The 14,822-nt window shown below is 44.8% G+C and overlaps 1 protein-coding gene across 1 annotated transcript in view; it reads left to right on the top strand.

The window, feature by feature from the left end:
* The window catches only part of Tusp (WD40 superfamily protein Tusp), a 162,142-nt gene that overhangs the window by 118,802 nt on the left and 28,518 nt on the right, over positions 1–14,822 (top strand). The window contains 5 exon segments of the mRNA XM_045749248.2: positions 3,488–3,670; positions 10,332–10,439; positions 10,613–10,772; positions 13,142–13,257; positions 14,645–14,806. Coding sequence (XP_045605204.2) covers positions 3,488–3,670; positions 10,332–10,439; positions 10,613–10,772; positions 13,142–13,257; positions 14,645–14,806 — 729 coding nt within the window.

Here is a 14,822-nt window from a genome sequence, read left to right as displayed (position 1 = left end):
TCTCTCTCTCTCTCTCTCTCTCTCTCTCCCCGACATTCTCACTCATTCCTCCGCTTTTCCCTCTAATGTCTTCTGGGCCGTCTGGTAATTTACTCATTTTCCAACAATTCATCATGGAATAGCGACGATAATTTACATAAGTGGCATCTGCAGCGCCTTTGCAGTCTCTCCCATGCTCTCCTAACCTCTCCCAGCGTCTCCCAACCTCTCCCAGTGTCTCCCAACCTCTCCCAGCGTCTCCCAACCTCTCTCAGCGTCTCCCAACCTCTCCCAGTGTCTCCCAACCTCTCCCAGCGTCTCCCAACCTCTCCCAGCGTCTACCAGTCTCTCCCAGTCTCCAAGTCTCTCTCTCAGCCTTCTTTAGGCACTCCCAGCTTACAGACACCTCACGATGTTTATTCTTATTCATATTGTTGCGTTGCTTTTCTTCGTTTTTTTGTCTATTGCTGTTGATGTTATAAAAGCTGTTGTTATCAATGCGTTTGGGGTTGTTGCAGCATCCCTACAACTTTTTCTGTCCCTCCTTTCCCTCTCCTGCTCGCTTCCCCTTTCTCCCCTCTTCTGCTTCTCTTTTCTTCTCCCCCTCTCCTGCTTCCCCTCTTTGCATCCTTCTTCCGCATTCCTTTGCGTTTCTCCCTACACCCTTCCTCTACCTGCCTACTCCGTATGCCTCCTCTGTTCCCGCCTCTACACCCCTCCCCAGCATTCCTCTCCCACAACTTTCCTACCCCGCCCCTTCCAATTCATCATACCTCTGTTTCCTTTCCTTCCCATCAAACACCTGTCTCCCCCCATCCTCCCTCAACCTCGCATGCAACGCTTCCTTCCTCTCTCACATATTAAACACCTGATCATTCCCAGTCTACATCAGATGTTTGCTCTCCATCTCATACAACCTTCCCTTCCCTCCCATCCCCAACACGTCACATCTGTGCTCCTCCGTCACACACACACATCAAAATACTGTCCCATTTCCCCCCCCCCCACACACGTCAATATCCTCTACCCTTCTCTCCTAGCCGTCAATCCCCCATGTATCCGAAATATCAAAACCTCTTTCCTCCGTCCCATCCGCATGTCATATTCTGCTCCGTCTCTTCCTCAGTAATATTTCACTCCTCCTTGTCCTCACCTTTTGCACCTCTCTCTCTCTCCTCACTTCCACACCTAATCGCACCTTTAGCCTACCTACCTTTCCCCTTCCTCGTCACCTAACCAATCGCTCCCCTCGCCCCCCCACATACCAAGTACCGTGGGTGGGTTAGGGTTGGGGGTAGGGGGCAGTGTGGGGGGCGGCCTACCCCCAGGTATTGATCGGCAGGTCCGGCCGCCCCCCACTGCCTCATTCCCGGTATCCTGGGCTCTCCTTCCTCACCTTACGCTGATGGTTCCTTGAGGTTTTATATTTCCTTTCCGTATTCTATTGAGAATAATTATAATATGCAGCTGTTCTTTTTTGTTTACCGTGTTTTCTTCCTTTTCCAGCTTTGTATAATTCTGGGACGTTCACTTGTTTCGCGTTTGTGTGTTGCATTTATAGTTTCTGCGATATTCACTTGTTTCTTGGTTTGTTTTTCTCTTCCGCTTATAGTTCTGGGGTAATCTCCACTTCCGCATATAATCACGAGATGGTCATTTGTTTCCTTGACTAAACTTCTCATCGGTTAGAGGATTCAGTGAGGGGTTTTAAACGTCATTTACATTCCACAGAGGAGAAGAATTCCGCAAATGAAACCGTGAAAACTTTTCAGCAGCATTTTATGATTAGATTTATGAGCAAAGTTAAGGAGGAACCCGTGTTTACTTTTTGTAAACAAGATTTCTTAAAGGATTAAACGCTTAAGCTTGAACATTACAAATATTTTCGTGTCTTGGAATGTAGCTTATTTTTTTAAAAGCTCATAGCTGTAATTATAACAACTTACACAGTTATCAAACATTTGTAACTAATAGCATATATGTCAATGATATCATTGATGCAATTTTACAAGGATATTTCGGCAAAGATTTCATATATAACTGATATAACTTGCGAGGATATCCCAACAGTAACTTAGTTAACGAGTTATAATTAAGATCTTCCAAAATAACAAAACCCAACACTAAATATTACTAATAAAAGATACCGCCTTGGCATGTGAACAAAATAATTCATTCAGATGTGACTTATCAATATCATTATATAAATGTTCATCTAACATAAATAACATATCCCATGGCAGTCATTCATGCAGGATGTGAGTGTGTTACTCATCTTGGAGAATGAGTAATGTTTCTATGGTAACGTAAAACTCAACGATGGACATTACTAATAATGTTACTAAACATTTCTTTTCGGTAAACTCATGTCTTTTGTTTACTTTTTAGATCGTAAAGTTTACTAAATCTAAAACGGAAGAGATCGCGACACTGGCTCTGGGCCGCTTCCGTCTGCTGCCTGGTGATTGGGCGGGTGAAATACCCACACATATTAGGTGGGCATATCAAGGGTAAAGTGGGCATATCAGGGGTAAGGTGGGCATCATATCAGGGGTAAGGTGGGTTGGGAGGTGAGACTGGCGAAAACATTAATATATCCCATGATATGCAACATTTTCGTGTTCTGGGTGCATTTAAAATTTCATTGTTCACGGGAGACTGAAGAAATTAATCAAACGAAATAAACACACACACACACACACACACACACACACACACACACACACACACACACACACACACACACACACACTGTTATATACATATTACATACAAATAACTTCTCCGACAAACACATAAAGATTAATAATATACTAGAATCACTACTTCTCATTATAATATAATAATGTATCAATTTATGAGCATACACTCTTTCTTGGGCCCGAGTTACTCACAACGTCTCAAGTGCTCACCGCCAGGACCATTACTTCGTATTTTCGTCCTTCTTGGAGTTGAACTGAAGGAATTATTTATGCATGTCCCGAGCGCTGTGAACTTCCTGTCGTTCACTTCTGAAAAGTTATGCTGATCGTATTCCCTATAGGAAGTTGTGCCCCCCCCCCCCAAGAGACGACTGGACTCCCTGTGCTCGTGTACTGATTCATTTACATCAGCCACAAGGGAATATGGTGGTATATTATAGCGAAATCTCCTCCATATATATTTATATTCTCATTTTCAGCATTTTATAGTTTCAGTATTTCTGCACGACTAATATTTTTGTACCTGTATATCTCGGATAGTGTTGAGTATCATTCGTATTTGTCTAGAATGTGGTGGTAATATATTTATTTTTATAAAGATGTTAAACCTTCCTTCATTTTCTGTTGCTCCTAATTCACCACCTCCATTTTCTGTTGCTCCTAATTCACCACCTCCATTTTCTGTTGCTCCTCCAAATTCATCATCTCCTCGCTTTTCCGCTTCTTCTCGTCTATGTCATGCTCCTTGTCGTCCTGGTGGACGCCTTCCTCGTGCCCAACTGACCGGTCATGTGTGTGTGCCGCAGGTGACGTTGGTCAAGTGGAACGAGCCCTACCAGAAGCTGGCGACGTGCGACTCGTCAGGGATCATCTTCGTCTGGATCAAGTATGAGGGCCGCTGGAGCATCGAACTCATCAACGACCGCAACACTCCCGTTACCCACTTCTCCTGGAGCCATGACGGCCGCATGGCACTCATCTGCTACCAGGTCAGTGTGGCCCTCCCTGGCACTACCAGGTCAGTGTGGCCCTCCCTGACACTACCAGGTCAGTGCCACCCTCCCTGACACTACCAGGCCAGTGCCACCCTCCCTGGCACTACCAGGTCAGTGTAGCCCTCCCTGGCACTACCAGGTCATTGTGGCCCTCCCAGGCACTACCAGGTCATTGTGGCCCTCCCCGGCACTACCAGGTCAGTGTGGCCCTCCCTGGCACTACCAGGTCAGTGCCACCCTCCCTGGCACTACCAGGACCGGTATCACTTGCATTATAAACAACGGAGGCAATAATTAGTATTAAGTAGTCAGAGTAAGTGAAATGTGGTGGGACAAACACGTAGAGTGTCTTACCAATTTTTTTTAAAGGCATTAAATTGGCTTTAACAAATTCCTTGTGAACGTTTTCATTGAATCTGTGAATGGGTAAGTAAATAAGTGAGTGAATAGAGTGCATGAGTGAATAGAGTAAATGTGTGTTAGTAATCCATTTATGTCAGGATATAATGTACTTCTTGGGTAGTGCTTCTTGTAGAAATTCCATAGCTGTGATGAATGAAGACATAATTCACTGTCATTATGTCATTATCATATAATCATTATAAAAACATTGTTGATGAGTCCGCCGAGACAGCTGCGATGAATGATATCTCTTAATAACACTGTAGGTAAGTCCTCCGAGACAGCTGTGATGAATGTAGACTCAGAATGACATCGTAAATGAGTCCTCGGTCTCATATAAACAAGTTCCCCTCCCAGGGCGCCATATTTACCCGCCAAAACTCATAAAAGAAAACGTGATTACACGAACGGGTGACTTGCGTCATTGCTCTTTATTTCCGTCGTTGGGTTGTAAAAGTTATATATGACAATGACACTTTATTATTATTATTATATGCTATTATATTATTATATGCTGATATTCTTTTTCTTGTGAAGACGTTTCCAATCTTTCTATATTTCAAGTTGTCAGTGTTTATTGGGTAGCTGTAGGTTGCATACTGTTGTGGCTAAGAATTTGTTGAACAGGTATTGGGTGGCTGGGATTTGTTGGTCCAGATATTGTGGGCTAGGTATTGTGGGATGGGTACTGTGGATCACGTGTTATGGGATAGTTGTCTCTTGTCCAGCCATTATTGACCAGGTATTGTCAAACATTTATTGTGGCCATGTACATATATACGCGCACACACACATACACACACACACACACACACACACACACACACACACACACACACACACACACACACACACACACACACACACACACACACACACACACACACATCTTGTCTGGTGTTAGTTGTGTGCGCGTGTGTGTAGGAGAAATATATGTAGTAGACAATTAACTAATAACACATGTAGATAATACAGTAAAACTTTTATAAGCTGCATAGTTTATAAAACAAAATAAGTTACATATAACTATAGAAGATTCGGTGGGTACTAAAAAAGAAAAGAATCGCCACCTAAAGGTGGTAAATAAAGGGGGAAAACAAATGAAATTAAAAAAAAAAAAACATAGCAGGAAACTGCATATCGAGTATGATGAAGAAAAATTTTGATCACTAAAAAAGGAAGTCTCGAGAGAGGATAAAGCCTTAAAGTGGAACCTGGAAACAAGCAAAAACGGATAAATGGAGGTAGAAATAAAGAAAATATGGGCTCAAGGTCAAGGGACTCAAAGAGCCTGTGAATTGAAGCAGAAACTAAAACCAGGTAAACCATTAAAGAAAGGTGGTTATAGGAACGTAATAGATGGCAACAAGTTAATGACAATTCTATACACAAGAACAGAGTTGGAACACGCTTTAACTCAGTGATACAATGCACAACAAATTAAAGGATACCGTTGCGTTGGCAGGCACAGTACTAGAACAAAAGATTCAGAATGCCAAGATCCAAGATCTCCACTGGAGACCAGTATTCGGCGTCTCCATTAAACACCAATCTCCATTGTTTACCAGTGAGCTCCTTGCTCAACACTCGTTACAAATTGTAACTTCCAGCGGCTTCACAATACTGTCACATCTAGCAAACACTCCTTGGAGAAACCCTTGCCCATCTCACTAGGTCTTGCCACAACATAGTCTTAGGGGAGACTTATTATGGTGATGGAAAAACGCTCAGGTGCTCCCGCGATGGGAGGGTGAAGAGAGCATTTGGTTCACATCCAATCTTTATGTGATTGCTGAAATAATCTTTTTGTACATTTATTCTCTTGTTGATTCGGCAGTGTTACTCTCGATGTGGCTCAGCATACAGGTTGTTATTCCCTTTCTTTAGTTCAAGGTTGCTGATGGATGCAATCTGCTTTGATTTTAATTGTAATGTAATGCAATTCCTCTCTCTCTCTCTCTCTCTCTCTCTCTCTCTCTCTCTCTCTCTCTCTCTCTCTCTCTCTCTCTCTCTCTCTCTCTCTCTCTCTCTCTCTCTCTCCCCCTCTCTCTCTCTTGCTCCCCTTCTCTCTCCCCGTCTATCTCTCTCATTATATGTTTTATAGATACTTGTATAACTTTGGGCAGAGGGATTGTCATAAGAAAAACGAGATTTTGGATAATAAACAAGATTAGGGGGCATATGTGTGTGTGTGTGTGTGTGTGTGTGTGTGTGTGTGTGTGTGTGTGTGTGTGTGTGTGTGTGTGTGTGTGTGTGTGTGTGTGTATGTGTGTGTGTGTGTGTTTGTGTGTGTGTGAGTGTGTGTGTGCTTGCGTGCGTGTGTACGTGCGTGTGTGTGTGTTTATCAAATATTACAGCTAAGCTGTGTTTTATCTCGTTTTATCGTGTATAATTCGGATTCTTCTCGTTTCACTCAGTAATTGACCGTCATATTAAAAATAATCATTGCAACTGCATCAAATAAATTTAGTAAAAATCTTGTCAGTCACGCAAATGTTGGATAACAGTTATAAAGTTTCGTCGTCGCACCCGTGTTTTATATATATAATGTTTATAATTTGACGGCGTTCGACTCCCGGATAGCTGAAGTGATTGGGCACCGTTCATGCTTGTCCTCGTATCCCAGTTCCTTGTCCTCGTATCCCAGTTCCTTGCCCTCATATCGGAACGATATCCTTATGTCCCAACTCCTTGTCCTCATATCCCTTCCAAGTGCTAAAAGAGTCATACTGGCTTAGCACTTGATCCTCATAATTTCCTCATTGTGTCCGGCATATTTCGAAAAATCAGTATTTGATCAGCAGGATTGACTGGCCGTCAGCCTCACACATGTTCCGGGTATACATGATATCATTCACTCCGGTATAGGACATGTTTCCACATATGTATTTATTATTCTCAACTTTATTAACAAAAACTGCACGAAACGGTTCTGTATAATGGTACACGTTCTCTCGCTTCGTTTAATCAAGATAGGAGAAATGTTGTCATTTCTAAGGATGCTGTTCACTTACAGTTAGGATCAAAGATACAGTTTTACGAGGCTTATCTCTCTTGTCTTGGATATTTCGGGACAAACGAAACTGGTTTTTTTATCAGCTTAAAACTGAATCAAATGTCTCGTATTTCCCGGATACGCAAGACATCAGCCGCCTCTACTGCACGACCCTTTGCCTCGTTCGTCCCAGATAAGCCGGATTGGCCGGACGACAATTTGGATAAGATCTGACTGTCTCACAGAAGCTGGCTGCAGTGATTCATGTATGTGACTCAGGGCAAGAGAGCCCTGAGTCGCGCAGGATGAGTAACTCGTGGGTATTTAGACGAAAGAACTGTATTTACTATTTGTATCTGAAGAATGGAGCTATTAGCTCTTGGACCCCGCCTTTCTAACCAACTAATTTTTGCTCTATTATTTCTACTCCATACATTTCTCTCTAACACACACACACACACATCTCGAGGAAGCAGCCCGTAACAACTGTGTAACTCCCAGGTACCTATTTACTGCTAGGTGAACAGGTGCACCAGGGTGTAATGAACTCTGCCCATTTATTTCCGACTCCGCCGGGGATCGAACCAGGGCCCTTAGGACCTGTCCATTCAGCCACGAGGACCCACTGTACACTGAGGGGGATTGATGAGGGAGAGAGAAAGAGAGAGAGAGAGAGAGAGAGAGAGAGAGAGAGAGAGAGAGAGAGAGAGAGAGAGAGAGAGAGAGAGGGAGAGGATGGATTCAATTGGTTTCAATCTGTAGACATTATATACCCCGAGCGAATCATATTGTTACACACACACACACACACACACACACACACACACACACACACACACACACACACACACACACACACACACACACACACACACACACACACACACACAGGGGTCTGGTAGCTGAGCGGACAGCGTGCAGGACTCGTAATTCTGTGGCCCGGGTTCGATTTCCGGACCAGGCAGAGACAAATGGGCAAAGTTTATTTGACCCTGAATGCCCCTGTTTCCCTAGCAGTAAATAGGTACCTGGGAGTTAGTTAGTCAGCTGTCACGGGCTGCTTCCTGGTGTGTGTGTGTGTGTGTGTGTGTGTGTGTGTGTGTGTGTGTGTGTGTGTGTGTGTGTGTGTGTGTGTGTGTGTGTGTGTGTGTATAACTGTGTGTGTGAAACAAAAATTAGTTAGTAGTTAGTTACAGTTGATTGACAGTTGAGAGGCGGGCCGAAAGAGCAAAGCTCAACCCCCGCAAGCACAACTAAGTGAATACGCACACACACTACTCCATAACCTTACCAAGAGAAAAGCTTAAGTGTAAGAACAGGTGATAAAACTAAGAAAGGGTTAGTGACGCAGTTCGAGACATAATTGCAATAGTGAAAAATAAAATAAATGATATGATCTCGGATGCAATCTTCCCAAAGGGACACCAAGTGATAAGGCATGTAAGGACACGGAGACAGGGAAGGGGAAGTGGCACTCGTCATAAAGCGGAAATGGAAATTTGAGGAACTAGAGAATCAAGACACTGATGGAAACACAAGCTCCATACTTAGGATTCTGGCAGGGAATGAGACGGGGATTGTGTTCTTGATACTCGAGAATCTCCCACCAAACAGTAGAAGGGCGAGACAGGGGAACGGATATAGAGGTGACAGCACAGGAGGTAATGAAACAGCTAACAACACTGGATGCAACTAAAGCAATTGGACCAGACAAAGTATCACCGTGGATACTAAAAGAGGCAGCGCAGGCCCTCAGCGTGCCTCTGGCAAGGATCTATAATGAGTCACTTACGAAGGGAAAGTTGCCCAGTTGCTGCAAAAAAGCAAGTGTGCTACCAATTTTCGAAAAGGGAGATAAGGAAGAGGCACTTAACTACAGACCAATATCACTGACAAGTAGCCCCTCTAAGAGGTGGGGTGGAAGCTCGAAACTGAAGCTGGAGTCATAGAGATGCTAGAAAGTTTTATTTAAGCGTCAGAGTATTGAGGAAATGGAATGAACTAAAGGAGGACATTGTGGAAACAAACACTAATCATAGCTTTAAATCTAGGTATGATAAGGAAGTAGGACACGAGTCGTTGCTTTAAACGACCGAAGGCTAGAAAGGCGGGATCCAAGAGCCAATGCTCGATCCTACAGGCACAAATAAATTAGTACAAATAGTTGAGTACACACACACGCCACACGTACATTTAAGTGCTCCCTTAATTCGCACTTGACGAGGAAAAGAAACTTATTATGGCACATATGAATGCTGGAAGCGTCTCAAGTGAAACTTAATGAATCCACACCATGCGCGACCCTGCAGCTGCTTTAGTGCGTGTGCGTGCATGTGTGTGTGTGTGTGTGTGTGTGTGTGTGTGTGTGTGTGTGTTGTCTTGTCTTGTCATATGTAACTTGTTAACGTGTAAAAAATTTCTGTTCAAATTAGCTTTAACCTCGACAATAGCTTATGGCTTTCCATTTATTTTACTGTTACAGTTTTATATATATAAATATATATATATATATATATATATATATATATATATATATATATATATATATATATATATATATATATATATATATATATATATGTATGTATAATGGTTGTTTTGTTTGCTGTTTATAAGAAAAGTCTGGTTTAAGTACACTACGAAGTATATGATGATTTGAAGCATATAAATAGATTAAAGAGTATAACACAAGGACTATAATTTTTTTTATAACTATATCAACAGAAATCTGAAGTTTTGGTTCTTGAAAGACCTGAGTAGATTCTGGTATGGAAAGACGGGTGGTTGGATTATGACGCAGATAACCGAGTAATAAAACAGACGTTGGATCGGCGGATTGTTTCAAGCTTAGGTTAGACATATGCATGAATGAGTTTAGGCGTTTATAAATAGAAAATAATGGTATGTACCAAGAGCTCCCCCTCTGTAGGTGTCTTAATTATCTAAGCTATTAATTATCTACTTAATTATCTAAGCAAATATATAAACTAATCTATCTCTTTGAAATGTCTTTTTTTTCTTGTCTCAGTAAATATACTTGAACTTGAACTTAATTCTTATGGTTTTAATAAACTCATACAATACTCTCCATGACATCAATGATGTTATTGATAACCTTGATCACTGATACAGTTTGTTGATTACTGTTTGTAACGCGGTTGTGAAGCTTGTCTATAACGAGTGTCTATGCGTATGCAACGCGCTTGTATGTGTGTGTATATGTGCGTTTATAACTTGTATACGTGTGTACACACGCAGGACGGGTTCGTGCTGGTGGGGTCGGTGGCCGGACAGCGATACTGGTCCTCAATGCTCAACCTACAATCCACTATCACCTCCGGAGTCTTCACGCCCGAGGACCAGCAGGTCAGCTCTACCAGCTTCACCTGGGGGCTATTATGCTCCTCTCTTTTGTTTACTGAATATAATGTTATGTTCCCCCTGAATGTTTCTGCCGTCGCCTGAGGCGGTGTATTGGACGCTTGCTACACTGTTCCTCGCCTCTAACACACACACACACACACACTATTCCTCGCCAGGTGTACTTCGGAACCACGTCTGGGATGGTGATTGTGATGGACGTGCACGGAGCGATGGTGTCGCAGGTGCCGCTGCTGGACGACACGGCCATCACCGACCTCGTCTGGTCCTGCCCCAAGTTTAAGATGGAGGAACACGAGGAGAACAACACTAAGAATGGTGAGTGGAAGTTCTCTCTTGTTGTGAAAGAGTGAGAGCTCTCTCTTGTTGTGAGAGAGTGAGAGCTCTCTTGTTGTGAGAGAGAGAGCTCTCTTGTTGTGAGAGAGAGAGCTCTTCTTGTGAGAGAGTGAGAGCTCTCTTGTTGTGAGAGAGAGAGCTCTCTTGTTGTGAGAGAGAGAGCTCTTCTTGTGAGAGAGTGAGAGTTCTCTTGTTGTGAGAGAGTGAGAACTCTCTTGTTGTGAGAGAGTGAGAGCTCTCTTGTTGTGAGAGAGTGAGAGCTCTCTTGTTGTGAGAGAGTGAGAACTCTCTTGTTGTGAGAGAGAGAGCTCTTGTTGTGAGAGACAGCAGCTCTCTTGTTGTAAGAGAGAGCTCTCTTGTTGTAAGAGAGAGCTCTCTTGTTGTAAGAGAGAGCTCTCTTGTTGTAAGAGAGAGCTCTCTTGTTGTAAGAGAGAGCTCTCTTGTGTCTAGTGAGAGAGATGAACCCAATTTTATTATGATTTCAAAGAAGAGTCCTGCTATTTTGAGTAAGTGGAAGTCCTCTTATCTCGAGTGCGAAGAGTCCAGTTGCCTTGAGTGAAGAAAGATAACACAACCCCCCCCCCCCACACCACCTCCCTCAGAGTGCCTGCATGAGTGAAGGAAAACAATCACTGCCGACCTCGTTAATTGACGCTGAAATAATACCCTTTTAGCCGACAAAATTGCCCCTAATTATACACATTGGAGACAATTATATCTAAATGGTTTGTTCATCACAGCTAATTGCCCAATCGCTGTGTAATGGAATGTTAAAAGATTTGCTGAGTTATATCAGTGGGCCTCTCTCATCACGCTCATCCGCAGGCGCGCGCACGCAGGCACACCCACATAATTGATCAACTAGTTACTAGTAACTACTAATTGTCTAAAGAAGCGCAGTCGAAGATAATACTAAATCCTCATGCGTAGTTCTGCTATATTTGCGTACAAATAAAAAACAAATGTCATCCAAATGTCAGATAAATCATTGAATTCAATAGCATTTAATCTTCCAGATTTCCGTCCTGTCTGCTGTAGTATACATATATTTCTCTCTAACACACACACACACACACACACACACACACACACACACACACACACACACACACACACACACACACGCACACACACACACACACACACACATACACCCAGGAAGCAGCCTATAGCAACTGTCTAACTCCCAGGTACCTATTAACTGCTAGGTGAACAGGGTCAGTGGGGTGAAAGAAACTCTGCCCAATTGTTTCCGCCTTCCCCGGGAATCGAACCCGGGCCCTTAGGATTACGACCGCCGTCCATTCAGCCGCGAGGCCCAGTGTGTGTATAAGGGCCCTCTCTCACCGTGTGTATGAGGGCCCCTCTCACCGTGTGTATGAGGGCTCCTCTCACCGTGTGTATGAGGGCCCCTCTCACCGTGTGTATGAGGGCCCCTCTCACCGTGTGTATGAGGGCTCCTCTCACCGTGTGTATGAGGGCTCCTCTCACCGTGTGTATGAGGGCCCCTCTCACCGTGTGTATGAGGGCCCCTCTCACCGTGTGTATGAGGGCTCCTCTCACCGTGTGTATGAGGGCCCCTCTCACCGTGTGTATGAGGGCCCCTCTCACCGTGTGTATGAGGGCTCCTCTCACCGTGTGTATGAGGGCCCCTCTCACCGTGTGTATGAGGGCTCCTCTCACCGTGTGTATAAGGGCCCTCTCTCACCGTGTGTATGAGGGCCCCTCTCACCGTGTGTATGAGGGCCCCTCTCACCGTGTGTATGAGGGCCCCTCTCACCGTGTGTATGAGGGCCCCTCTCACCGTGTGTATGAGGACCCCTCTCACCGTGTGTATGAGGGCCCCCCTCACCGTGTGTATGAGGACCCCTCTCACCGTGTGTATGAGGACCCCTCTCACCGTGTGTATGAGGACCCCTCTCACCGTGTGTATGAGGGCTCCTCTCACCGTGTGTATGAGGGCCCCTCTCACCGTGTGTATGAGGGCCCCTCTCACCGTGTGTATGAGGGCTCCTCTCACCGTGTGTATGAGGGCTCCTCTCACCGTGTGTATGAGGACCCCTCTCACCGTGTGTATGAGGACCCCTCTCACCGTGTGTATGAGGACCCCTCTCACCGTGTGTATGAGGGCCCCTCTCACCGTGTGTATGAGGGCTCCTCTCACCGTGTGTATGAGGGCCCCTCTCACCGTGTGTATGAGGGCCCCTCTCACCGTGTGTATGAGGGCCCCTCTCACCGTGTGTATGAGGGCTCCTCTCACCGTGTGTATGAGGGCCCCTCTCACCGTGTGTATGAGGGCCCCTCTCCCCGTGTGTATGAGGGCCCCTCACAGTGTATATCGTGTCCCCTAGCAGGTGATGGGAGCTCGCTGCTGGCGGTGGTGTTCCAGACGGGACTGGTGTACTTACTGAGGACTCACGACGACCTCAGCCCGACCGTCATCAGGACTGGCCTCCGGGGCGTCCAGGTAAGTACGTCAGTGGAATCTAGGTGAATCACATACCTCAGGTGAGTCTCAAACCCCCAGGTGAGTCAGGCATCTTGAGTCCTGGTGAGTTAAGGGCAACCCTTGCTACTCTGCCTCGATAAGTGGAAAACGCCTCCACAGGGAGAAGCTCATTCCCAATTGAGACAGTTTCAACGTTCTGTGCACTTTATTTGCATCTTAAGACATGCGTTTGTGACTAAAGGAAGCGCAAGCCGAGGCGAGCGTCGGGCGAAGTGGCTGACATGGACTAGAGGCCGCAGGAGATGTTTGGCTCCTGTTGTCTGGACGCTACAGATTCCTTCCTTAAGTGACAGTACCTGTCACTAGTGGGGGTGTTGATCCCCACAAAACTCTACGCTTTGTACTATTGATTTTTGTGGAGAGAACAAGGCTGTGGGTGACATCCACACCTAACCTTCTCTAGGCTTAGTATAATACAGGTTTTCACTAAATTAGGCCTAAACTTGTATATGTCCTGCCTACACTTGCATGTTAAGACCTCGGACATATTAGGTCCGATTGATAGAATGCTTCAGTTTTATGTTATACACTTTCGTGCACCAATAGAACAAAACCTGGATTTTTCGTCGGTATATTAGTCCCATACTTTGTACATTTGATCCATAGTGGCTATAGTTAACATCTTTCTTGGAGGATGAAGTAGTTGCATATGACACCTTTGAACTATTTATGTGTAATATGCTATATAGGTTTTCATTACTTGAACAGTAAAAGATTTAAGAAATAGCCTTTTGAGTTCTAAATAATAATTCATAAATAATGGTGTTGTTGGTCAATATATGAAGAAATCGTATTACATACTCAATTACATACTAATTATATAATTAGTATGTAATTGAATAGGTTCACATATTGTAAATGTTCACCGTTTACTGTGGTGACACATCACACACAGACTAGAGGGAAGATGGTAAGCTTAAGCTGCGGCCGGCCACCAGCAAATAACAGAGGGGCTTCGTCCCTAAAGTTTGAGCTTCATGGCGGAGCTTAAAGATAATAGCAATTTTTGATGGCAGGGTTTAGTGAGTAGTTATGAGGGCGAGGTCAACGAGGCAGGCTAGGCGCGTCTGGTAGTTAGCAGCTGGTGATTAACACAGCTTAGTGACTGCTGGACATGCTGAAGAGTGTAGTGATTGTTGAACAGAATAGTGGCTTGAACAGCATAGTGACTTGAACAGCATACTGAGTGTTGTACAGCATAGTGACTGTTGAACTACTGCTGAACCTTCACCACCACCACACCCACTAAGTCTCCCCCCTTCCTCACCACCACCCACACGAGTCTGACCTCAGTGCTGACCCTCAGTGCTGACCCTCAGTGCTGACCCTCAGTGCTGACCCTCAGGTGGAGTGGACCAACTCCGGAGAGGTGCTGGCCGTGGCGGGCCACCTGCCTGAAGAAGGCTGCACCATAGGCACGGCCACCAGTCAACCCGTCAGGAACGTGGTCAAGTTCTACACCAGGAGTGGCGGGCTCCGGTACACCCACCACCTGCCCCTCTGTCAGGTGAGTCCTGGGCCCC

Source organism: Procambarus clarkii, chromosome 27, assembly GCF_040958095.1.
Source record: "Procambarus clarkii isolate CNS0578487 chromosome 27, FALCON_Pclarkii_2.0, whole genome shotgun sequence".
Classification (NCBI taxonomy): Eukaryota; Metazoa; Arthropoda; class Malacostraca; order Decapoda; family Cambaridae; genus Procambarus; species Procambarus clarkii.
This window is presented reverse-complemented; position numbering and strand designations above follow the sequence as displayed.